General features: G+C 43.1%; 1 protein-coding gene across 50 annotated transcripts in view; it reads left to right on the top strand.

Moving 5' to 3' along the window:
• LOC107966245 (myomegalin) overlaps positions 1–24523 on the top strand; it is a 229804-nt gene that overhangs the window by 187072 nt on the left and 18209 nt on the right. For 14 of the 50 annotated variants that reach the window (XR_002938775.3, XM_054669270.2, XM_054669225.2 and 11 more), the window contains 11 exons: positions 1829–1917; positions 8091–8323; positions 11525–11960; positions 12784–12976; positions 13545–13664; positions 14843–15371; positions 17133–17368; positions 18376–18427; positions 19501–19724; positions 20376–20528; positions 22524–22709. Coding sequence is in view for 49 of the 50 variants with exons in the window: in XM_054669270.2 (XP_054525245.1) it covers positions 1829–1917; positions 8091–8323; positions 11525–11960; positions 12784–12976; positions 13545–13664; positions 14843–15371; positions 17133–17368; positions 18376–18427; positions 19501–19724; positions 20376–20528; positions 22524–22709 (2451 nt within the window). In the remaining variant the exon portion in view is untranslated. Of the gene's footprint in view, positions 1–1828; positions 1918–8090; positions 8324–11524; positions 11961–12783; positions 12977–13544; positions 13665–14842; positions 15372–17132; positions 17369–17500; positions 17684–18375; positions 18428–19500; positions 19725–20375; positions 20529–22523; positions 22710–24523 lie in introns of those variants that run through there. The other 36 variants (XM_054669246.2, XM_054669300.2, XM_054669378.2 and 33 more) reach the window with 8 other exon arrangements.

Here is a 24523-nt window from a genome sequence, read left to right on the forward strand (position 1 = left end):
GTTCAGTAAGTTTTTAAAGCAGCCAAAGATTAGGGAATGTGTCCATACACCTCTACTCAGCTAGTATCCTGAGTGAGATGGTTTCTGGGGTTGGTTTGAATGAGTAAGTATTGGAAATAACTCTTGTACACTGTCTGCCACAGACCTCTAAAGATGCTAAGTGGTAGAGGTGGTAGAGGCTTCACTGAACAGGACCCTTCCTTGATCCAAAGTTAACACAAAGTTCATGGTGTAGATGAGGAAACCTAAGCTGTTATTACCAGCATACTTACTACCTCTTAGCACTTCCATGAGATCAGCCTGGGCCATTGCAAATATATAGATGTGAACTGCCCCTGCTTACCTTATCTGTATTGGGTAGTGAATGCTCATGATTCAAGCAGAGCCTTTCATGCCTGGATGTCTGAACTCAACAGAAGGTTCTTTGGTCTTGGAGGAAGAAGCAAAGATAAAGATCTGATTTGTCACCAGAAGGAAAAGTGAGTGGCTTCTGTCTAAGAGTCCAGAGTCTTGACTTACTGGCGCAGCTCTAGTGAGGGCTAGTTGTGTAACCTTGGACTCACCACGTAATCTCTTAGAGGTCCAGGTTAATCAGTGGTCAGAAGTGGAGTTGTAACTGGTTGGTTGCCGAGGCTAGGATCAGAACAAGATTTCAAGATTCTTAAGTTGGGGAGGTTCTATAAGACACAGTGAGTGTCACAGTAAATTTTCTTTGACAAATTAACCATAATAAATTTCTACACTTCCTGAAAAATACAGTATATAAAACATAGCTCTTGGTCTTAAAATGTATGAACAGTCTTAATTTTAATCAATATAAGGAGGAAGACACACCCTAGATTTGTGCTGTCCAATAGGGTAGCCACTAGCCACATGCAGTCATTTAAATATAAGTAAATTTAAATAAAATTTAAGATTCAATGCTTTGAAATGTGGGCCATACTACCCACATTTCAAAGCTCAATAGCCATATATGACTGTGTCCACTGTACTGGGCAACACTGGCACAGAACATTGCTGTCATTGCAGAAAGTCCTCTTGGTCAGTGCTGCCTTAGACCTTTGCCCATACCACAAACTGCAGCTACTTGTACCTTAGAGCAAGGTGTAGATGTTTGGGCCCTAGAGTAGCTGTGTCCATCTCTGGAGAATGAAAGGATGGGTTAAATCTCATATGGAGAAAGCAGTGCAAGGAACCCTTCAGACAAAGGGTGTCTGCATAGAATAAGAGTTTGAGAGAGGTGAGGAGGAAGGGAGGTTAGAGGAAGAAATTAGGGAACAACTGAATCCTTTGGTGTCTTGAATCTTGACTAGACCTGAACATTACTAGGACACAGGACCCCCAGAGGGAAGTTCCTCAGAGAGATTGTCACCCTATGCACAACTGATCCCAACAATAGATACATCTGAGAGATTCAGTGCAGCTCTAATCTCCAGGCACTCAGTGGTGGGGAAAGGGTTAGGCATGTTGGACTCATATTATGGAAGAGAAAGTTTTTATGTAGCCAGACAGTGGGGAATAATTCAGGCTTTCTTGACATTCGAGTGGGGCAACCAGTGCATCTGACAGTCGGCTCCTTAGAAATGGGTCTGTGCAGGCAAAGTCAGCTTATGTTGTGAGGCTCAGGCTTGAGTATGAGTAAGAAAGTGTCTGTGATACAAAAAGTTCTATTTTTCTTGCCAGCCCTGCTGGCTAGGGAGAATTTCTTCTCCATGTATATGGAGAAAGGAAGAAATCAGAGGCAGCGGGCAAAAAGAGTATAATTTAACCTGCTGTCTGGAAGCCATCTGTGAAGGGAATCACTTTTCTTTTCTGGACTTGTTTCCAGGTGCAACTGCAGGGGATGACACCGAAGATACAAGCACTGAGTTCACTGACAGTATTGAGGAGGAGGCTGCACACCATAGTCACCAGCAAGTAAGTCAGTGTCAGGGTCTGGGACTTCCAGGGTGGATGGCACACAGCCCTTCTGAGGTCTGATAGTCTCCTGCAGCCCTTGCGGACTTAGTGAGAAGATATCTTTTTACATAAACTACTTCTCAGTCATCTTCCTGTTCTCCTTGAACTTCCCAGCTGCCTTTCCAACCCATATCTTCACTCCATTTTTCTCTCCAATCCACCCTTTGGTTTGTATTGTATCTCTTTCTTCTGCTTCCTTCCCCCTCCTACCCACCTTTGCCCCTATTTATTCTCTGTAGCTATAGCTTCAGAAGCATTTTTACTTGCAAGACGATGGACACATTCCCCTTGGGCTTTTTGTAACTGAAATGCACCACAGAAGACAGGGAGTCATCGAAGGGCTGCTCGGGGAGGTGGCAGGGCGGAGGACCTGCTTGGGAAGAAACTCCAAGAAGATTGGAATGCTTCCAAAGCAAGAATCTTTCTCAGTGAAATCTCATTATACAAAGAGAACCTTATGCAACCTGACAAACCACTGAGGTCATGGTGACTCAGTGATCAGCAGATGGTACTTCAACAGCAATCCCCTGTCAAACCTCAGAACTTGAGGCTGAAACATTGCTTCCACCCACCATCAGTGAAGATGTAACTAGCATGTTACAAGAGTGAATAATCTGGACTTCAGAGATTAAGTCACCAATAGTGATCCCACAAGCACTCACCAGAACTCCTATAATGTCTCCACTTTGTCCATGCCATTTAGCAATCTCATCTCCTAGATGGACTGTGCCTATGATTCTTAAGGAGAAAGTGAATCATTGGTAGATATCCTGCACAAGCAGCTGGACTTTCCAGTAATAGCTTTCTTGGGGATATTAGGAAAATTAAACAAGAAATGAGGCTTTCTGGGTCTGCCTGTATGTCTTCTGCATAAGAAAAAGAAGAGACATCGAATCAACCAATAAGAAGAGCCCAAATAAGCATCCTCAAATCTTTTGGGATTTGGCACTTGGGGACATGAGTAGTTGTCTGGGATACGTCATATTCTCAACAGTTTCTTTATAGTAGTAGGATCACCTTCTTATAATAGGATCACCTTCTTGTTGCTATAGCTGTACCCGACCTTCCCTTCTCCCTTGAGTGCTTGCATGAGCTCCACTTTTCCTTTTGCTTGAACAGCTTCTCCTGAGACCTCCTTACCGATGGTTGTGACTTTAATTATATACGTCTCTGTCCCTCCAGACAGATCCCTCTGTCCTCACTCTCTGATTTCATTGAGGATCTTGGGTGAGAAAAAGGGACCTTCAGGGTGAACAAATGTCTACTCTGAGACAGCTAGATTGGGAGGTTGGCTGGTCACTGATGGTTATAATGACTGTGGGACAGGATTAACTTCAGAATAAATGAACAGGAGACACAGATATGAAGACAGTTTCTGATTGATATGGTCTGAAGTACTCCTGGTATTGCAAGTCATTTGCTCTAATTCTCAATTGTAGGCAAACTGATTTGTAAATTTGCTTCTTCAGCCTTCTTTCCTGTAGCCTAGCATGGAGAATCTGACCAGACCCCATTTTGAGAAGGTCAGCCCACCCTGGAATGAACTTTTTATATTAGGGCGTTTGTATTTCCCTCACAATACTTGCCACATTACTTGGCATAGGAGAGACGCTTAGTGTAATTATGAGTTAACAAGCCTTTGGATCAGGGCTTGACTCATGATAGACAAAGTATATGCCTGCTGGATGGAAGAATCTCTTGGGTAAGCACTATTTTTCTTTCCATCACCTTTCCTTGAAAATATATCTTCAGCTTTGGGTAGGAGGAATCTTGGTGTATGAAATCATTACAAATTTACTTCATCTTTTCTGGAGTTTGAAGTTGTGACTCTCCTGCTACCAATTAAATAAAGCTTACTTTGCCATAACTGTTTTGTGTCCAGATTCTCAAAATCTGTTTGCTTGTTTCCGGGAAAATGGTCCCTTAAAGGTAGATTTTGAGCTTCTCCTTGCTATGTCCTTGGAAGGTAAACTTTTGCCTGACACCAAGTTCCCTTCCTACTCCAAGCATTCATATGCTTTTCCTAACAGACACATCCCACCTTGTCTTTCTTCCAAGGTGAGAATCACCTTTTGGCCAATACAAGTTGCTTGCTCCTTATGTTTTGGACTCAGCCACCTCAGGAAGCCTCAAGTCTGGCCATGATAGTAATTTTCCCTAGATTATCTCCCACAAAATTCTATTCTCAAGCAGATGTAAGATCTATAATAAATACCTATGAAATTGCTGTGAAAGAAACTAGAGTAATCAACCATTGCATTTTTTATGTGAAGTTTTGTAATGGAGAAAAAGTTAATCAAGAATAAAGATTCAAGCCCAGGTAGTGTGCATCTATAGTTGCAGCTACTCAGGAGGCTGAGGCAAGAGAATCTCTTGAGCCCAGGAGTTCAGGGCCAGCCTGGGCAACATAATGAGACCCCTACCTCTTAAAGAAAAAAAATCAAGATTCAAATATGAAGAACAGACGTTAGTAGACAAAGTGTGATAAACTTGAAAAAAGCTATTTTAAAAAAATAGTTATTTTTGATTGACAAATCATAATTGTATACATTTATGGGGTGTATGATTATATATATATATACACACAAACAATATGGAATGATTAAACCAAGCTAATTACATATTCATCAACTTGCCTACCTACCATTTTTGATGGTGAAACATTGGAAATTTACTCTTATTTTGAAATATACATTTTATTGGCTATAGTCACCCTGCTATGCAATATATCTTAAGACCTATTCTTTTTGTCAATACTTTTGATCAACAATTCCCCCTACTCTCCCTGCCCACTCCACCAGCCTCTTGTAACCACCATTCTACTCTTTGCTTCTATGAGTTCAACTTCATTAGATTCCACATATAGGTGAGCCTATGTGGTATGTGTGCCTGGCTTATTTCACTAAGCATAATGACCTTCAGATTCATTCATGTTGTCACAAATGACAGGAGCTCTCCCCCAACATTTTAAGGTTAAATAGTATTCCATTGTGTATTATCTGCCACATTTTCTTTACCCATTTATCTACTGATGGACCTAGGTTGGCTCTACATCTTGACTTAAATTATGAATAATGCTGTAATGAACATGAGAGTGCAGATATACCTTTAACATATTCATTTCAGTTCCCTTGGATATACACCCAGAAATGGGATTACTGGATCATAGGGTAGGTTCTATTTTTAGGTTTTTGAGGAAACTCCATACTGTTTTCCACACCAGCTGTACTAATTTACATACCTATTCACAATGTCTGTGTTCCCTTTTCTCTGCATTATCTCTAACATATCATTCACCTTTTTGATAAATGCCACTCCAACAGGTGTGAGATGATATTCATTATGGTTGTAATTTGCATTTCCCTAATGATTAGTGATGCTGAGCATTTGAGAAAAGCTAATTTTTAATGCCTTAATGTTGAGAACTGACTTAACATTGGGACAGATACAAAGCAATAGGGTAAAAGCAAAACAGTGTCATTCAAACAGGATATCAGATTTGCACAGAGGCCTTTGTGGGGCAGATGGGAACCCAGCACACAAAAAGCTGAATTATATGAAGCAATATCACAAGTGAGTTAGGAAATGTGGGGAAAAAAAACAATAAGAGAGATATAATTAAAAATAGACCTAATGGATTCACACTATCACTACAAATACTGGAAGCCCTGGGGTTTCATTTGGGGGAAAGAAATATTTGCTTTCATACATGATCAAAACTAATGAAAAGGCTAGATCCTGAGTTACTTTTCAGGCATTTACATTTAAAACTTAAAGTTACATATGTATACATGTGCCATGCTGTACTGCACATTGTGCACATGTACCCTAAAACCTAAAGTATAATAATAATAAAATAATAAAATAAAAAATAAAAAGAGAAATAAAAAATAAAAGTTGTATATATGTAAAAAAAAAAAAAAAAACCTTAAAGTTAGCCAAAGAAAGTCCACTTTGAGATGGAAATATGAAAACCCAAATTAGCCTGGGGAAAAATGAGATCCCTAGGCAATGTTTGATTTTCTCACTTTAAAGTGGGAAATTAGATCAGATGTACCTTAAGGTTTTTCTGGTGTTAACATTCATGGTTCATAATTTTTTCTTTTTAAAGAAAATAGGTGTATTGAAACAATAGAACAAGATAACATATATCCAGAAGGCACTTTAATAATGGGTAAACTTCATTAAAGTTAGACATTATTTTTAAGCAGAAGGAACCCTTAAGGCCTAGAAAAGAATAATGCTGTGCCCACACTCAAGACTAATGGCAAAATGTGTTTTAGTTAAGTTACTCGGAAAGAGTTTATATAGAATGACAACATCACATAGTTTAAATAAGGGATGGGATCGTAAGCTTTCAGAAGTGGTTTTATTTGGTCCCCCTTCCTTTATTTTGTCACAAATGCTGGGGGGCACATATGGAGATGGCCACCAGCCTGATTAAGCCTGTCAGCAGAGTCTTAGAGACAGACATTCCCAGGAGCCTCCCAAATCTCAGGCTCACAAAGTCCAAGTAAGATTGGGTGCCTGGGACTTGAGTGGCTTTGTCTAAGGATCTTTCTTCTTTGACCTGGGTGCGCATTTCTTCACAACTTCAACTGCTATGCTACTGAACACTATTGCACATGCATACTGTGAATCGACCCTACCACAAACCTGTGACCTACATTTGAACATACTTTGTTATGGGTAATAGCAAAAGTCAGTGGCTTTGCACCAACCCCAGCAGCTCTGTCAGTCGTTGATCCATATAAGCTGTTCTGGGCCCTGCTCTCTTCAATGTATTGGTGACCTGAATGGAGATATAAAGCATATAATTAATTCTATAAGTTATCCCCAATCACTTGTAGTGGGGGCCACTACATGATTTGTGGAAATGCACATCAAATATTTGGATGACTTGGATAATTGGGGAATGATTCAGTATAGCCAGAATGAATTTATAAGTGACAATTACAAGTCACAATATTTGTAGAGATAAAAGAAAACAACATGACTCAGCAACAGCTGTGGGGGAGGAGTGGAAAATTCAGAGGCCAAAATTGACCCAAAGTTAAGTAAAAGCTCCAAATGCTGCCACTGAGAAGAAAAAGAAGCCAATGTGACATTGGGACATATTAAGATTAATATTGGACAGACAGGCAGGAACTCCTTGTACTAAAGTAATTAGTCATATGCTAAGTAGATTATCATACTCAGATTTTGATTTCTACACTTTTAAGAGCGTGGGGAAAGACCAAAGATAAGCCCAAAATGAACAATAACAAAGTCTAAAAGTTAACAAATTCCCATTTGAGGAAAGGCCATAAGATCTGCTTTAATTAAAACATTGATGAATAACTTCAAGAGTGTCCTCAAGAAATAGAAAGGTGCTGGGCAGTTGTTCCTGCCTCTGTTTCTTCCACATGCTGAGATTTGTAGAGAGAGTTTGTCTGGCAGCATCGGCACAAAGATAATAACCAAAAAGTGAGGTTGGCTGCTTGGCAGGATGGCTTCACCTCCACCTCCCAGTAGCTGCAGAGTGTGATTCTTCTGCTGCCAATGAAATAGTTGGTGTTGTCTTCCCTGTCGCTCCACCTTATTCTAATTCTGTAACTGTGTCTGCCGACTGTTTCCCCAGTACCCTGAGTCCTCCCTCTCAGCTGTCCTTGAGGGAGTTGGAGTTACAGGCAGGGCATTAGGCTTTGCGCCCTGATATCTTAAGCCATCATCTCCCGCCATCCAGGACTCAAGTGTTGCAGAGCTGATGAAGCTTCCTGACTTGTGAGAAAACTCGCAGGGCTCTGTCTCCTCAGGAAGAGAAAGAATCACCGTATTCACACCCTCCAGTCCTGTTTCAACCTCGTTTGTTTGCATTTGTTTTAATTTCTTATGTGCTTTTCTCCCTCACCATCTCTGGATTCTCCTCTTCTCCATGGGGAAATTCCTCCTGCTCATTTTGTGTGTCCTTCCCACCCAAACCAGTCCCCAGGGCCCTTATGCCTGACTAAGGAGGTTCTGGTTAGGGAGTTTATTTTAGATCTGCTTTTTTTGTTTGTTTTTGTTCTCATTGAAAACTGCCTTTGCAATCTCATGTTTCTCTTGGGTCCTCTTTAATGGCCTAACTTCTTCAAACCATGATTTTCTTTTAGCTTGTCAAGGTGGCTTTGGAGAAAAGTCTGGCAACTGTGGAGACCCAGAACCCATCTTTTTCCCCTCCTTCTCCGATGGGAGGGGACAGTAACAGGTGTCTTCAGGAAGAAATGCTCCACCTGAGGGCTGAGATCCACCAGCGCTTAGAAGAGAAGAGGAAAGCTGAGGAGGAACTGAAGGAGCTAAAGGCTCAAATTGAGGAAGCAGGATTCTCCTCAGTGTCCCACATCAGGTAGGACATTCTTCCCAGGGAAGGGGAGCTTGAGGGTCATGAGGCACCACAGCCAAGGGGTGCCTATCCCAGGCTCCATGCATTAATATTTCTACAAATTCTTTAGATAAAAGTAAGTAATATTGGCTAATGGTAATCACTTTCTGTTATTCAAATAATCCTGGTCTTAATTCAGTATAACAGTGCCCACTATTATTGTGCATCTGCCAGTCATACATATGACAGTCATGGTGGAAACCTCCTTGTTACATGACCAGTATTGCTGTTTTTAATTGACTAAAACATATAAGGAATCCCTGCTACCTAATCTGTCTCACTGCTGTATACAGAACCAGAACAGTTCACGAAGGAGGAGGAATTTTTTTTTTTTTTTTCGTTGAGATAGAATCTCGCTCTGTCGCCCAGGCTGGAGTGCAGTGGCAAGATCTTGGCTCACTGACTGCAAGCTCCGCCTCTCGGGTTCATGCCATTCTCCTGCCTCAGCCTGCCGAGTAGCTGGGACTATGGGAGCCCGCCACCACGCCCGGCTAATTTTTTGTATTTTTAGTAGAGACGGGGTTTCACCGTGTTAGCCAGGATGGTCTCAATCTCCTGAACTCGTGATCCCCCCGCCTCAGCCTCCCAAAGTGCTGGGATTACAGGAGTGAGCCACCGCACCCGGCTGGAGGGTTTGTGTAGAGGCCCCTCCCTCTCCTCTCAGCTCTCACTCATAAGTCCTTCAATCATAGAGTATCAATTTTAATCATCTCTGCTGCTTTAGTAATTTTACAAAAATAGCAGGTAGCTCATTGATTGGTTAGATTGGCCACTCTGTCTTTGATGGCTTTTTGTCAAAAGCTCCTTGGAGAACATGCTGATACTGTAGGGCTGATCCATTTATTCATTCACTCCCAGGACTATAATCATCACTGCCTGTTTAAAGTACAGCTGTACGACTTCTAAATCATGCCCTGTTGTTTCCCTGCATGTTACATACCACTTAAATTTCCCTGAATAATGTTAGCACTTTGAAAAGGGCCCAGGCATCTAGCCTCATGTCCTTGTTTCATAGCTGAGGAAACTCAGGCCTAGAAAGTTTCAAGTGACTTGCTCAAGGTTGCATAATAGTCTGTGGCTCCCAATTTCTAACATCTAAACCTTGCTTCTATACTACATACTTTGTCAAACAATTTTTAAAAAATTCTTGTGATTGTTCTAAGTGCTGATTCTTTTGCTCTGAATTATCATAATAACTTTTTACTTAAAGCATATTATTTTACTTAAATTTTTGTATGTGTAAACTTAATTGAGTTGTCATGGGTAAGAACAGTACATCTCTTTTGATTCTATTGTTGAACCTACAATCAAACCATCTATAGCTATCCCTGTGGATTATTTTCCTTTGTCCTCAGAGTTACTAACCTGAAACTCTGATTTGTTCAACCCTCCACCCAACCTACAGAATCACTTATACTGTAGAAGGTAGAATCTAATGCATTGTTCTTCCTTTCAAGAAAGTTTTGTTGAGTTTTTCTTTTATTTGTTTGTATTTAAAAATATCAGTTTTTTAAATATGAAGTTAGAACATAATATTAAATATTCTTTTCCATATACACATGCGCCCTCTTTATCCCCTTTCCACATTCCAGTTTTGGTAAAATACCTATCCCCTTTTTCTTTATTGAGAAACTATCTCATAGATTGTCTGTATCCTATGTCCTATTTTCCTCCCAGAAACACACCAGACAAGCTCTGCTGTAGGTTCCAAGACTCCTGGATTCTGAGAAATTCAATCTAGGTGCATAGCCCACTGCTGATCCCTCAAGTTGTGAATTACCCATTTCCTGTGCATCCTGTAGCTCAGGGGTTCTCAGTTTAGCATGCTTAAGAATCACCTGTGGACTGGGCGTGGTGGCTCATGCCTGTAATCTCAACACTTTGGGAGGCCAAGGCAGGCGGATCACCTGAGGTCAGAAGTTCGAGACCAGCCTGCCCAACATGGTGAAACCCCTTCGCTGCTAAAAATACGAAAGTTAGCTGGGCGTGGTGGCGCATGCCTGTAGTCCCAGCTACTTGGGAGGCTGAGGCAGCAGAATTGCTTGAACCCAGGGGTGGAGGTTGCAGTGAGCCAAGATCTCACCACTGCACTCCAGCCTGGGTGACAGAGTGAGACTCTGTCTCAAAAAAAAAAAATAAAACAATAAATAAAAATTAAAAAATCACCTGTGGAACTTAAGTAAAATGTGGATTCATAGGCCTTAGCTCTACAGCTTTTTTAACAAGCACCTTATGGGATTCTGCTGTTGGTATTTCTCAGGTCTGCAGCTAGTACAGCAGGGATTGAATGACTTCCCTGTTAGATCCTGAGCTAGCCATACCGTATATGCAATTTCATTTAAGCATCTGCTAACTCTACTAGGTAAGTGTTATCATCCTTATTTTATATAAAAGGAAACTGAGGCTCAAAAAAGTTAAGTGAATAGACTTGTTACAGCCATGTTTGCTTCCACTCAACCCTAGTATGAGTTTGTTGTTGTGGAAAGAATTTATCTGGAATGTCTTGGTGCAAATTAGCTGTTTTGGTCAATTTTATTTCTTCAACAAATATGAATGATTTATGTGGCAGGCACTTGTGTAGGCACTGGGGATATGGGATGAATAGGACAGACACAGTCCTGCTCTCAAGAAGGTTATCTCTATCACGTGAGCCAGACATAAAGCAAACAATTATCTAAGTACATTTTGATTATATTAATAGTTCTGATTAGTGTTATTTATTTATTCTGTGTTCCTAAGTCCCAATGGTTTGAAACTGACTGATGATAAATAATAGAACTGTAAAATTTATAACAATAAATTTGTTACAGAAAAGGTCTTATTTTTTAACAGTGTAAGTACTCTGGTTTATTCCAGAGGCTACTAAAAATTAGAACATATGAGGCTATGTGGCACAAGTAAAGAAAACTAGCCTGCATGTCTTGAGTCCAAGGTTTCTAGTGATGGTGCTGCCACCAAGAAGCTGTGGAAGTTTGGGCAAGTCTCTTACTTTTCCTGAGCCTTGGCTTTCTTGTATATAAAATTAGGGGGCTGTGGTAGGTCTCAGGTTGCTTCATGCTCTGGGGTAAGTCTGAGTTAATTGCGGGCTGAGATGTTGGTAAGAGGTAGTATTAGGAACTGTTGTGAGGACCAGACCTAGCCCTCAATTAAGTGTGTTTCCTGCAGGAACACCATGCTGAGCCTTTGCCTTGAGAATGCAGAGCTGAAAGAGCAGATGGGAGAAGCAATGTCTGATGGATGGGAGATCGAGGAAGACAAGGAGAAGGGCGAGGTGATGGTTGAGACTGTGGTAACCAAAGAGGGTCTGAGTGAGAGTAGCCTTCAGGCTGAGTTCAGAAAGCTCCAGGGAAAACTGAAGAATGCCCACAATATCATCAACCTCCTCAAAGAACAACTTGTGCTGAGTAGCAAGGAAGGGAATAGTAAACTTACTCCAGAGCTCCTTGTGCATCTGACCAGCACCATCGAAAGAATAAACACAGAACTGGTTGGTTCCCCTGGGAAGCACCAACACCAAGAGGAGGGGAATGTGACTGTGAGGCCTTTCCCCAGACCCCAGAGCCTTGACCTTGGGGCTACCTTCACAGTGGATGCCCACCAAGTAAGTGTGGGCTTAGATTGAGTGAAAAACAATTGGAGAAGGGCTTGAGATGACAGTGTTTACCTTAAAACATTCTCCCATATGAATCAGGAGGTACGAAGAGAAGGGTCTCTTTGTACCACAAACAATAATAGTAATATTCTGCCTATATTCAGCCTTTAGAAAGGCTTTTATAACATAAATATTTCTTGAGTACTTAATTTTTCAGATAACACACTAGGCATTGGCATGGGGCAATAAAACCAATGGCTGCCCCTGAGATACTTAATATTGTCGGGAAAGATGGCACACAAACAGGTAATTTTAACAGGATGTGGTAACTGCTGTAACATAGGGATGCATCAGGTTATGAGGCAGCCCAGACAAGTGGTATGTAATGACATCCCTTATCACTGCCATTTTTTTGTCACAGCTCATCACAGGTGTCTGTTCCTGGGCTTCAGATGGGTTACTGGGATCCTCTTTAGGGAAGGAGCCATGCTGAAGATTCAGTGAAATGGAGAATACAGGGATTCTGAGAGAATCAATGGGACAGAATGTGAGGGGAGATGAGTGGTCTCTTTTTGACCACTGAGAAAACATTTCCTGAGAGCTCCTCTGTAGACTTGATTGGTGCTGTGCTGTGTGCTGTGGATACAGATATGAAGAAAACATTATCCCAGTGCTCCAGGAGCTCCATCTGGAAAGCAAGTCACTGCCAAATGGCATGAGAAGTGCTGTGACAGACTTGAGTAAAGTCCACAGGGTTCAGAAGGGGCGGTGGTCGTCACTGCATGGGGGTGACCTCAGACTGTCCTGATCCCTGTATTGGCCCCTTTCACAGTTGGATAACCAGTCCCAGCCTCGTGACCCTGGGCCTCAGTCAACGTTTAGCCTACCAGGGTCCACCCAGCACCTGCGCTCCCAGCTGTCACAATGCAAACAACGCTATCAAGATCTCCAGGAGAAGCTACTGCTATCAGAAGCCACTGTCTTTGCTCAGGCTAACGAGCTGGAGAAATACAGAGTTATGCTTAGTAAGTAACTATGACTTACTAGTAAAGAAAACTAGCCTATGAGTCTTATAAGTTCTGTATGTTCTATACCGACATAACGTGGTTATTGAGCACACGAAGTGTGGCTAGTGCAACTTGGACATTTGGTTTTATTTAATTTTAGTTGATGTAGTATAAAGTGGCCATATGTGGCTGCTAACTACCTTATTGGACAGTACAGGTCTAGGGTCTTGGGACTCTAAATTAGTTCAGCGCCATTCAACATTTATTGAACCCCTGTGGATAAAGCACTTGCCAGCTTCAGTGGGGCTGCTAGAGATGATAGTGTACAATCCCTGACTTACAGATATCTGGTCCCAACTAAAGCCTGGGTTATCTGAAGGGGAGATAATGGCAAATGCAGGCTCCTCCTTTGGAAAGAAATTCTGCTTCCTGGAGCTGGTGATCTCTTCTCCCACCAGTTCAGAGAAGCTTCTCTCCCACTGTGGATCTGCCTTCCGTGCCTCAAAAGGTTAGGGTATGTGCCATTGAGGCTGAGGGCATATGTGGGAAATTCAGACATTCTGTAACACCTGCTTCTCTTCCCAAGCAGGTGAATCCTTGGTGAAGCAGGACAGCAAGCAGATCCAGGTGGACCTCCAGGACCTGGGCTATGAGACTTGTGGCCGAAGCGAGAATGAGGCTGAACGGGAGGAAACCACCAGTCCTGGTAAGAGCACAGGGTGTGGGGCTCACCCCTCCCTGGAGTCAGCTGTCACATTTGGATGCTGTTGGCCAATTCCACACCTGACAAGTATTGGGGAAGAGGAGGACAGGAGGTTAATAGGAGAAATCTTACCCAAAATGAGGCTGAGTATAAGTTTGAATTTCTACAATTAGTTTTTGGCATATTGCTAATAACAATAATAATATAAAATTCTATCCAACTGATTATTATAGAAATACTAAGGCCTACTTAGAGACCAGATAAGGTTTTAGAAACATGCAAGCCATAAATTAAAAATAATTTTGTTTTGCATTATAAAAAGACTACAACTATAGGGCCACCCACCACATTGAAAACCAGAAGAGAAGAAAAACAGAATCTCTCTCATTCTTGAGGCAGTGTAGTGTGGCAGTTAAGAGACAAGATCCTGGGGCCAGACTGGTTGGTTCAAATCTCAGTTTGAAAACTTTCCTATGTCCCAGTTTCTTCATGTGTTAAAATAGTAATAAAGGAACTACCTACCCCATCAGGTACTAAGGTCAATTAAATGAGTAAATTCTTATAAAATGCTTTAGAACAGTGCCTGGCATCTGGTAAAATGCCATGGATTAGTTCTCATTCTGACTACCACTGCCCTGATACACTGATGTTAACATGCTGATATATTTATTTGAAGCCTTATTTTCCTATGCCTATTTTTCATACAGTTGTAACCCAATAAACTTTTAAATTATAGTAAAATTTAAAGAGCATTAAACTTTCAGCATGCAGTAATAGCTTGTCCTACATTCTTGTGGCCATCCTAAATAGATAAGGCCATGTTAATGTCTTAAGAAACACCAGTGTGTGTGGAATGAACACAGGACATTGGAGGATTTGAATTCTGGCTCTGCCATGTGCTAGTTTGAGTGATCTAGAACAAGCTAGTTTACCACCTCTCTTTAAGTTTTGGTTTCCCAGTCAGTAAAATAGAAAGTGATGAAACCTAACTTGTAGGTATAAGGAGGATAAGAAATATTGTATTTGAATGCCTAGTACAGTGTCAGGGTTGAATAAAGTACTACTTCAACTTTTTCCCTAGTAATTATTGTCCTCATGACCAAACCTGCCTCCTCTCAAAGGCAGTGGCCACAACAGCACATCCAACTTTTATTTAGGAAGACATCTTTGTCTTTTTTCAGAGTGTGAGGAGCACAACAGCCTCAAGGAAATGGTCCTGATGGAGGGGCTGTGCTCTGAGCAGGGACGCCGGGGCTCAACACTGGCTAGTTCCTCTGAGAGGAAGCCCTTGGAGAACCAGCTAGGGAAGCAGGAAGAGTTCCGGGTATATGGAAAGTCAGAAAACATCTTGGTCCTACGAAAGGACATCAAAGATCTGAAGGCCCAGCTGCAGAATGCCAACAAGGTCATTCAAAACCTCAAGAGCCGGGTCCGGTCCCTCTCAGTTACAAGTGATTATTCGTCTAGTCTGGAAAGACCCCGGAAGCTGAGAGCTGTTGGCACCTTGGAGGGGTCTTCACCTCATAGTGTCCCTGATGAGGATGAGGGGTGGCTGTCTGATGGCACTGGGGCTTTCTACTCTCCAGGGCTTCAGGCCAAAAAGGACCTGGAGAGTCTCATCCAGAGAGTATCCCAGCTGGAGGCCCAGCTCCCAAAAAATGGACTAGAAGAGAAGCTGGCTGAGGAGCTGAGATCAGCATCGTGGCCTGGGTAAGGATGGCACTGTTTGGGCACTTTCTTGATTGAAAATGTGTAAGTTCATGCTTGGCGTAGGGTAGCTCAGGCAGTTGGAAGAAAGAACATGTCTGGGTATTCACAGGGACACTGATTTAAATGGTAGATACAGGTCTGCAGAAAAGACAGGTAGGCAACCAGGAGGGCATAGGATGATGTTCCAGTATCTGGGAGATACCAGGTCTCAGGGATTTCCTCTTAGGGATATATTAGTAAAGATGGCATAGTATAGTAGTAATACTGGAATCAGACTGCCTAGCTCTGATGCTTACTACCCATGCAACCTTCTTAACCTTTCTGAGCCTTTGTCCTTACCTATTAAATGAGGATGATAAGAGAACCCATCTCAAAGGGTGGATATTAGGTTTAAATGAATTAATACAACTGCTGACCAGGCGTGGTGGCTCATGCCTGTAATCCCAGCACTTTGGGAGGCCAAGGCAGGTAGAACACCTGAGGTCAGGTGTTCGAGACCAGCCTACCCAACATGGTGAAACCCCATCTCTACTAAAAATACAAAGATTAGCTGGGCATGGTGGTGCACACCTGTAATCCCAGCTATTCGGGAGGCTGAGGCAGGAGAATCGCTTGAACCTGGCAGGTGGAGGTTGCAGTGAGCCGAGATGGCACCACTGCATTCCAGCCTGAGTGACAGAGCAAGAGTCTGTCTCGGAAAAAAAAAAAAATTAATACAAGTGCTTAGAATAGTGCCTAGCGTATATTAAGCTCTCAATGCTATTTGCCATAGTTATAAGTGTTATTGATACTTAGTGTTGAAAACACAGACATTCATCTTGGTGTGTCCTGGTTATCTATTGCTAAGTAATAACCACTCTAAAACTTAGTGACTTCAAACAACACTTTATTATGCTTCATGGTTCTATGGTTTGACTGGGCTCAGCTGGGTGGTTCTCACTTAGGGTCTCTTGTTTTGGGTCCCATCAGTTGATGGTATGAGCGTTTATGTGATGGCCATCATTGCAAAATATAGTCAGCCACAGTATCATAACATAGAAGAAATTCAGGCATCAGGTGGTGGTTAAAACAGAAGGCATGAAAGGTTCTATCTAGACTTAGGATGAGAAATGATGCTAATTATTCATTGAGTAACTGCTGTGAATCTATGTGATACTGGTGCTGTAAGGGATGTAAAATGCAGAACTATGTTTATTCTCACAGACCTTATGATTTATCTAGGGACATATAATTAACACACGTATAACAGTTGAAGAACAGTGACATACTAAATTTTTTTTTGATACGGAGTCACTCTGTCATCCGGGCTGGAGTGCAGTGGTGCCATCTTGGCTAACTACAACCTCCAACTCCTAGGTTCAAGCAATTCTCCTGCCTCAGCCTCCCGAGTAGCTGGGATTACAGGCATGTGCCACTATGCTCAGCTAATTTTTTTTGTATTTTTAGTAGAGGCGGGGTTTCACCATATTGGCGAGGCTGGTCTCAAACTCCAGACCTTGTGATCTGCCTGCCTTGGCCTCCCAAAGTGCTGGGATTACAGGCGTGAGCTACCACGCCCGGCCCGTACTAAGTTTTTTAATGCAATACTTTATCAGGGTAGAATTTACTCTTAAATACCTCCTATGGCTTATGTGCCAGAATTCAGCTTGGGGGAGTTCCTTAGAGATGTTCTCATAGAAATCTCTACAAAAGCCCCCATAACTCCATAACTTAGCTTCCACTCTTTCCATACTTACTCTTTCCTCTTCTGTCCTGCATTAGGAAATATGATTCCCTGATTCAGGATCAGGCCCGGGAACTGTCTTACCTACGGCAAAAAATACGAGAAGGGAGAGGTATTTGTTATCTTATCACCCAGCATGCAAAAGATACAGTAAAATCTTTTGAGGATCTCCTAAGGAGCAATGACATTGACTACTACCTGGGACAGAGCTTCCGGGAGCAACTCGCCCAGGGAAGCCAGCTGACAGACAGGCTCACCAGCAAACTCAGCACCAGTAAGTTGGCCACAGGGCTTTGGAATACTCTCAGTCACCCCCACAGTTCCAGCCCCTGGTGGCCACCACATCTCCACTGCAACTTTTTATCCTAAGGTCCTGTTTCTATTTCATTTCCTGGGGCTAATACAGGATCAAGACTGCTCAGTGGGGAGCATGGAGAGGAACACACAGGGCTGGAGATGCCATGGTTACAACTATAGGAACTTCACCACTGATGGAATGTGACCTGTGGGGCAGGGTCAGCATCTATCTGATGCTAAGAGGGAGTAGGAGACATGAGATGGAAGGGCCTTGTTATAGGAGGAAGAGCCCTGAACCAAGAACTACAAGACTCAAGCTCTGGCCTGGATGCTGCCACCAACTCGCTAAATGCCTTATCCTTGTGGTGTCTCCATTTATGGCATGGTAATGTGCATGCAGGTACTCCACATATGGATGAAGCGCCATGCTCTTTTATACATGGTTTAGGCACTGGCTGCAGTAGTTCAAGGGCTACATTGGTTATTATTGGGGTCTTCTACTCAGAATTTCCAGCGACTATCCAAGGGAGTAAAGTAGGATCAGACTTGGGAGCCACCCAGCCCACCACCTGGTGGCAGATGCAGAGGTGGGGCAGGGCTTCTTGTCATCTCCTCAGAGACCAGTGCAGGTTCTGCATGAAAGCTGTGGTGGGGCATATGCATTGGGGAGCTAGTCTGCAGCAGGACATGGAGGCTGGAGTGTCCCGCAGGGCAGCTGGGCAAGGGCCTCATGATTAATGGAACAAAAGACATTATAAATGTTTTACCCTGATTTAGGGCAGAGGAAGTCATCATGGTGACCAGCAGGTCAGGGACAGTGGGGTCACTTCTCTAGAGACACAAGCTGAGGTATCCCAGAATAACTGTTCTGGATGCACACATGAAATGCTCACTTCTCTGTCTCCAGATAGGCTCCTGCATTTGTAATGCGGGAAGTGGGACCAGCCTAATTTCTTATCGTCTCTTTCTAAATTTGGTTTACAGAGGATCATAAAAGTGAGAAAGATCAAGCTGGACTTGAGCCACTGGCCCTCAGGTAATTCAGAGGAGAATCTGGGAAAGAGATTGGGACCGAGGCCCAAAGGGTCAAGGGTGGCGGCAACTCCACAAATCAAGGGGAATAAAGCAAAGTGCTGAATGTATTGAATTCAGGCATTCATTGAACACCTCACTGTTGTTTTTAACTAAATTCTTTCTTCCCTTTTGGTTGAATTATATTGGCACATTAATTCTCCAGGCTTAGTAACCTAGAAACAGTCTGAGCTAAAAGTGAACTAACTAGGTTTCAAGAGTCTTCTGCCCCACTAAGGGTCCTGCTTTCCTGCTGTGTGTTTAATAAGCAGGATGAGCTTTTTCCAAAGTTGAGTTGACAGCTAATTTAATAGTCACTCAATTGCCCTGGGGGAAAAAAGGAATCATATAACAGGACCTGGTGAAAGAGGCCTAGATGGTGTAGATCACCAGGAGGCTGCAGTGCCTCAGGACCCCGTTCTCAGTGAGTTGCTTCATATAATGATCAATGAAATACGGGCTCAGAGTCCGTTGTAGCCACTAGTTGGGGTTCTTTGTGTCATGCTTGTGTCTCAGACTACATAAATGCTTCTGAAAGTATCTGTAGTGAAGGACACAGTGTTTTTTTTTTGTTTTGTTTTGTTTTTATTTCTAATCTATCATAGAAACATATATGGTCTGAATTCAGTTAATTACATGATTCCACTTATCATGCTCTTGGATGTTGGGACAGTGGTTTGCTCTGTGTTTCTCAATGCTTGCTTTCAATTTTTATACTTGTCTTGTTGGAGATGGTAACAAACAGTTTGCAGGCTGCAACTGTTCCAGGGATCATACATTAAGCAGCAGTGCCTTAAAAGGAGGGCTAGCTATGTCTTTGCTTGTCCTCAGCATATTATGTGGCCAGAGCACTAGGTAGCTATTCTCTCTCCATCTACACCCCACCTACGCTCCATCCCTAAGCAGAGGTAGGTTATTTCCATAATTATCTGCAGGCATGGTCCCCTTGGCTTACTTGGCTTTTCCTATGAGCCATAGTCAGGACAGGTTGGTTTCGGTGACCTTGGTTTTACCCATTGTCCCCCTTCTCCCCACCAGGCTCAGCAGGGAGCTGCAGGAGAAGGAGAAAGTGATTGAAGTCCTGCAGGCCAAGCTGGATGCTCGGTCCCTCACACCCTCCAGCAGCCATGCCTTGTCTGACTCCCACCGCTCTCCCAGCAGCACCTCTTTCCTGTCTGATGAGCTGGAAGCCTGCTCTGACATGGACATAGTCAGCGAGTACACACACTATGAAGAGAAGAAAGCTTCTCCCAGTCACTCAGGTAGCCTCCACTTTCTGGGTGGTACCATCTTTGTCTAGGCTGAGTGGAGAACTCAGGAAACAGGGCTTATAGCTCCACCATGGTGTGTATCAGGCTGAACATGGCTGTGGGGCCAAGTGCCATGCACAGGCACCAGTGGATCAGGATCTTTGCTCTGTTCCTGACTCTACAAGTTACCTCTGTCACCATGGCCTCCATGGGCACGTACATGCTGTTGGGCACAAAGTGAGCCACTGTGGGGAGAGTGAGAAGATCACGGCAGACTCTTCTTCCTTGGTGACTCTGTCAGATAGATCTTCTTTAAGATGGAAAACCTCCTTCATCTCTCCTACAATGATCTTGCTACTTATTCCTGAGCAGTGTTCCCTAAGTATATGTGGGTGTCCACAGATGCTGCTAGTCTTGCCTGATATTTTTGGAGTTGCCATTTTCATGTTTCAGAGCTCAGAGCACCGCTGTCATCCCTAAGGTGGTTTGCCTCACTATAGGAGCTGTCTGCAAGCAAGAAAATGAACACTGCTAACAGTGCTTGTGCTTGGTTCTTTCCCTGAAAGCAAGACTCTAGCCCTGGTACCCCTGGGTAAACATAAGGCCAGGATTCCAGTTCTCTATAGAACATCATACGTTTTCTTTCATTCATGGGTTTTATAGATTCCATCCATCATTCGAGTCCTTCTGCTGTGTTGTCTTCTAAACCATCATCAACCAGTGCATCTCAGGGGGCTAAGGCCGAATCCAACAGCAACCCCATCAGCTTGCCAACTCCCCAGAATACCCCCAAGGAGGCCAACCAGGCCCATTCAGGTATGCAACAGCCAATGGGGCAGAAGCTTCATCTCCTCTTTCTCTGCTGCCTGTTTGACTTTTCTTCAACGACAGAGGTTTGAACTGTTAGGGGCCTAAATGCATCAAAACCTAGACAGAATCGAGAAACCATCCTCATTTTCCAGTTGTGTCTGATTTAAGAAAATATTTTAGAAAATAAGTAATCCACATCAGGTTTTGATCTGCATACCAGTTCTGACCAGTAGTTGGCTAATCATTTAAAAAGAAACATTTTTATTGGTTTTCTCTCATTTTATCCTGGGAGCAAAGAGGCAAAATGTTTCTCCCAGGATTACAACAGCCATAGGATGAAAAGAAATTCACATCTATTGATCCACTGTATGTGTTACCCATTAAATCTGCATGGAGATCCTCTGCAAGAGGTAGTGCTACTTGTAGCCAAGGATGGTGAGAACAGCCTCAGACAAGGTTCTGTTCATAGTACGTTACCATTAATGGATGTATGAATGGATTGGCAGTCCTCGATATGTACATAGTGCATATCTTGGGGGCAGTTAAAGGGGTGCATTTCATTTACAAGTTCAGCTTAGTTGCCAGAGGGTACACTGCTCATTCACAGCCCTGTATCAGGGATGGCAAGAAAAGGCAAACCTTGTCTTCGCCTCCTACCTCCCACCATAGCTGGCTGGCTGCCTTCAGTGTGGTTTGTTGTGAGGTTTGACTTGAGTAGAGGTGCTCCCAGAAAGCACAGTGCTTTCTTCTGCTGCCCTCATTTCCCTGAAAGCAATTCAACTAAAATCTTAAGGAAGAGGAAGTGTTCCAATGCTTCCTGAGCCTGGTTTCAAAGTTTCTAGGCCAGAGTAGGCAGCAGCTGGACCAGAATCATGAGGAAAAGCTGTGCTTCCAGACTTATAGACATCTGCTTAAATGTTGTGGGTTCAAACAGAGCAGTAGCTAAAGAACAGAGGATTTTAAAATCAGAATGCCTCCTCAAAGAATGTCTGGGCTGTGTTTCCTGGCAATTTGAGTATATTTGCAGTATTGATCTGAAATGGTGCCAGCACCATTGGGATGTGTTTTAGGATATAATCATTGTCTTCTACATTAGACATTCTCTATGGGTCAGCCTTGGTTTCTGCTCCCTCTCCATTGGCTACCTGCCCTTTAATTGCTTTTAGGGAAGAGGAAACAATTTTAAACATTGAACCTTGCCAGGGTTTCTAAAAACCTGTCTGTAGATGGGCTGCCTAAAGATCACCAGGGAAGACTTTTTTTAAATGTAAATTTCATGTTCCAAGAATTTATAATTCTGTAAGTCTACATTAAGGCCTAGACAGAATCAAGAAGGCCTAAAGAATCTACATATATTAGAAGTTTTTGCTATGTGATTTAAATGCCCAGAAGGATTTGCAAGCCATTTTGTCTAAGCCACTCTACCAAGGCATCTATTTTTAATTTGGTCAATGAACACATTGATTTGGAATTATGAAGTTTGTTTCCATCAGAGTCCTGAACTGCATGCACTAGTAATGAAAATTTCCCCACAGCCTTTGTTCACATCTCTCCTACTCAGGATGGGACCTGATGCTGTCAAAGAGGAGTTCTAGGTAGAGAAAGAGTCTTGTCCCAGGGCCAAGGACTGATACATGCTGGGAGCAGAGCCCCAGGGGCCCTTGAGAGCATTCAGGCTCTCTGACTTGTCCATGTCCAGGATTGCTGGGGTGGGGCTCAATAATGCCACCTTACCTTGTTTAGCCAATTGCTTTCAAGATGAACACAGAGGATATATGCAGGATAGCCCTGGCAGGGGAAAAGAGGGAAGGTCAGCCAGGCCAGCCTCTGGTAGCAATGGTCACCCTTGGCTGTCTTATCCTGTACCACACTAGGTAATAGCCACTCTGCAGGGTGATGTCTGGTCAGGGAATGCTTTTACCTTCTCAATCTTTTACCCATTCTTTTCTCTCATTTTCTCTTGATGATGTGTCTCTTTTCTCCTTAACTTTCTGTTCCTAGGCTTTCATTTTCACTCCATACCCAAGCTGGCTAGCCTTCCTCAGGCACCATTGCCCTCAGCTCCATCCAGCTTCCTGCCTTTCAGCCCCACTGGCCCTCCCCTCCTTGGCTGCTGTGAGACACCGGTGGTCTCCTTGGCTGAGGCTCAGCAGGAGCTACAGATGCTGCAGAAGCAGTTGGGAGAAAGTGAGCACTTCTGCATTTGTGTGCTTGCGATTGGCAGCCCCACACTGTGTTGCTCTGCATGGCTCGGGCTGGATGGCAGAGTTTAAAAAAACAACACGGGTACACGTTACAAATGTAAGAGGGAGGGAAAGCTCTGTTTGCTTATTTTTTGGAAATGTATTTACTGTTATTTCTGTGGTGTGTATGTCTCATCAGTTAACAGGTAGATATGTTCACGAGGCTCTAGACCTGGTGCTCTCACACTGTAGACAGTGTTGGATACCACCAAGTATGCTGAATCCCTGACAGACTGGTGGACTGCTCATTGGTAGGGGGTGGGAGAGAGATGTTATGCATTGCCTATGCAGGATGAAGTGGCCAAGAAAAAGATGGCCACATTCAGTGGGCTCCTTTGTGTGGCTATTATATTTTTCTGCTGTGAAATGCTGTTAATCAAGTTCAGTTCCTGACATCATTAGGTTGGAGCAAAAAGGGTAATGATAGAGGGATTCAGAAGAGGAAATGATGAGCCCCTTTTCCTACTGCACAGGGTTGGTCCCTGCCCTGGGACAGGTGACACGTAGGCAGCTTAGAACCACAGCACCAGCTATGGCATCTGACTGTGAATCCCATCCTCTGACTCCCAAAGATAATTGATCTCATGTAGTTATGTAGACTGTGGACAGTCACCTTTTAGAAAGTGCTTTGATGTATTTGTAGGCTGGATGCTCATCATAAATTTAGTGTGCTGGTGGTCACTGATAGCTTAGAAAAAAATGACAAACCTTCACATGAATTTGCTCTTTCATAGCACCTTAGGCACAACAGTTAAAAAGCAGTTTGAATGAACTTAAACTCATTTGTCAGGCACTTTCTGTGCCTGTAAAGAAGCTTAGGTGAGCCAGAGACTGATAGGGTCACCATGCCAGAAGTTTCTAGTGATGCAAGACAACAGCCAAGAATTTGCATCCCCCTCCCTATAGCCCCAAATGTCATGTGGACCAGCATATTTCTTTCCTTCTTCCTCTTTTTTTTTTTTTTTTTTTTTTTGAGACAGGGTCTTACTTTGTCACGCAGACTGAAGTGCAGTGGCACGATCTCGGCTCACTGCAGCCTCTACCTCCTGGGCTCAAGCGACTCTCCCACCTCAGCCCCCCAAGTAGCTGGGATTACAGGTGTGTGTCACCACACCTGGCTAATTTTTGTATTTTTTGTAGAGACAGGGTTTCGCCATGTTGCCAAGACTGGTCTAGAGCTCCTGAGCTCAAGTGATCTGCCCACCTTGGTTTCTGAAAGTGCAGGGATTACAGGTATGAGCCACTGCACCCAGCTTAGCCTATTTATTTTGTCAACCCAGGAAATGGGTACTTTGTCTAATGCAGGGAACTCTAAAGCTCAGGGAAGTGAAGTTACTTGTTCAAGGTCACTGGTAAGTGGGAGAGATGGGGTTGAATCTGGTCTTCTGCTCCAGGTTTTATGTTTCTGTTATATCTTTTCTACTTAGGATGGCTTTGTCACCGTCCTGCTTAGAGTATGGAGCTGAGCTCAGCTGATCAAACTCTGGGGACTCGTTGCAACAATTTTTTCCCTCTCTTTAGAGACCAGTAGGAAGTACTGCTGTTTCTGACCTAAAACTTGTTATTTTAGCAGTTCTGGCACCAACAATGAATGGGCAACAAATGTGTCCCATGATAAATGGCAAGAGTATTTTCTAGCTTCCATTTCTTTATCTTGCCTCCTTTTCCTTTATCTTTCCACATTTGTCCATTTGTCTTTGCCCAAACGGAAGGATGGAAGGAGAGCACTGTCCATGAAAAAGGGTCTGTTGTTTTGGG

Source organism: Pan troglodytes, chromosome 1 (genome assembly GCF_028858775.2).
Source record: "Pan troglodytes isolate AG18354 chromosome 1, NHGRI_mPanTro3-v2.0_pri, whole genome shotgun sequence".
Lineage (NCBI taxonomy): Eukaryota > Metazoa > Chordata > Mammalia > Primates > Hominidae > Pan > Pan troglodytes.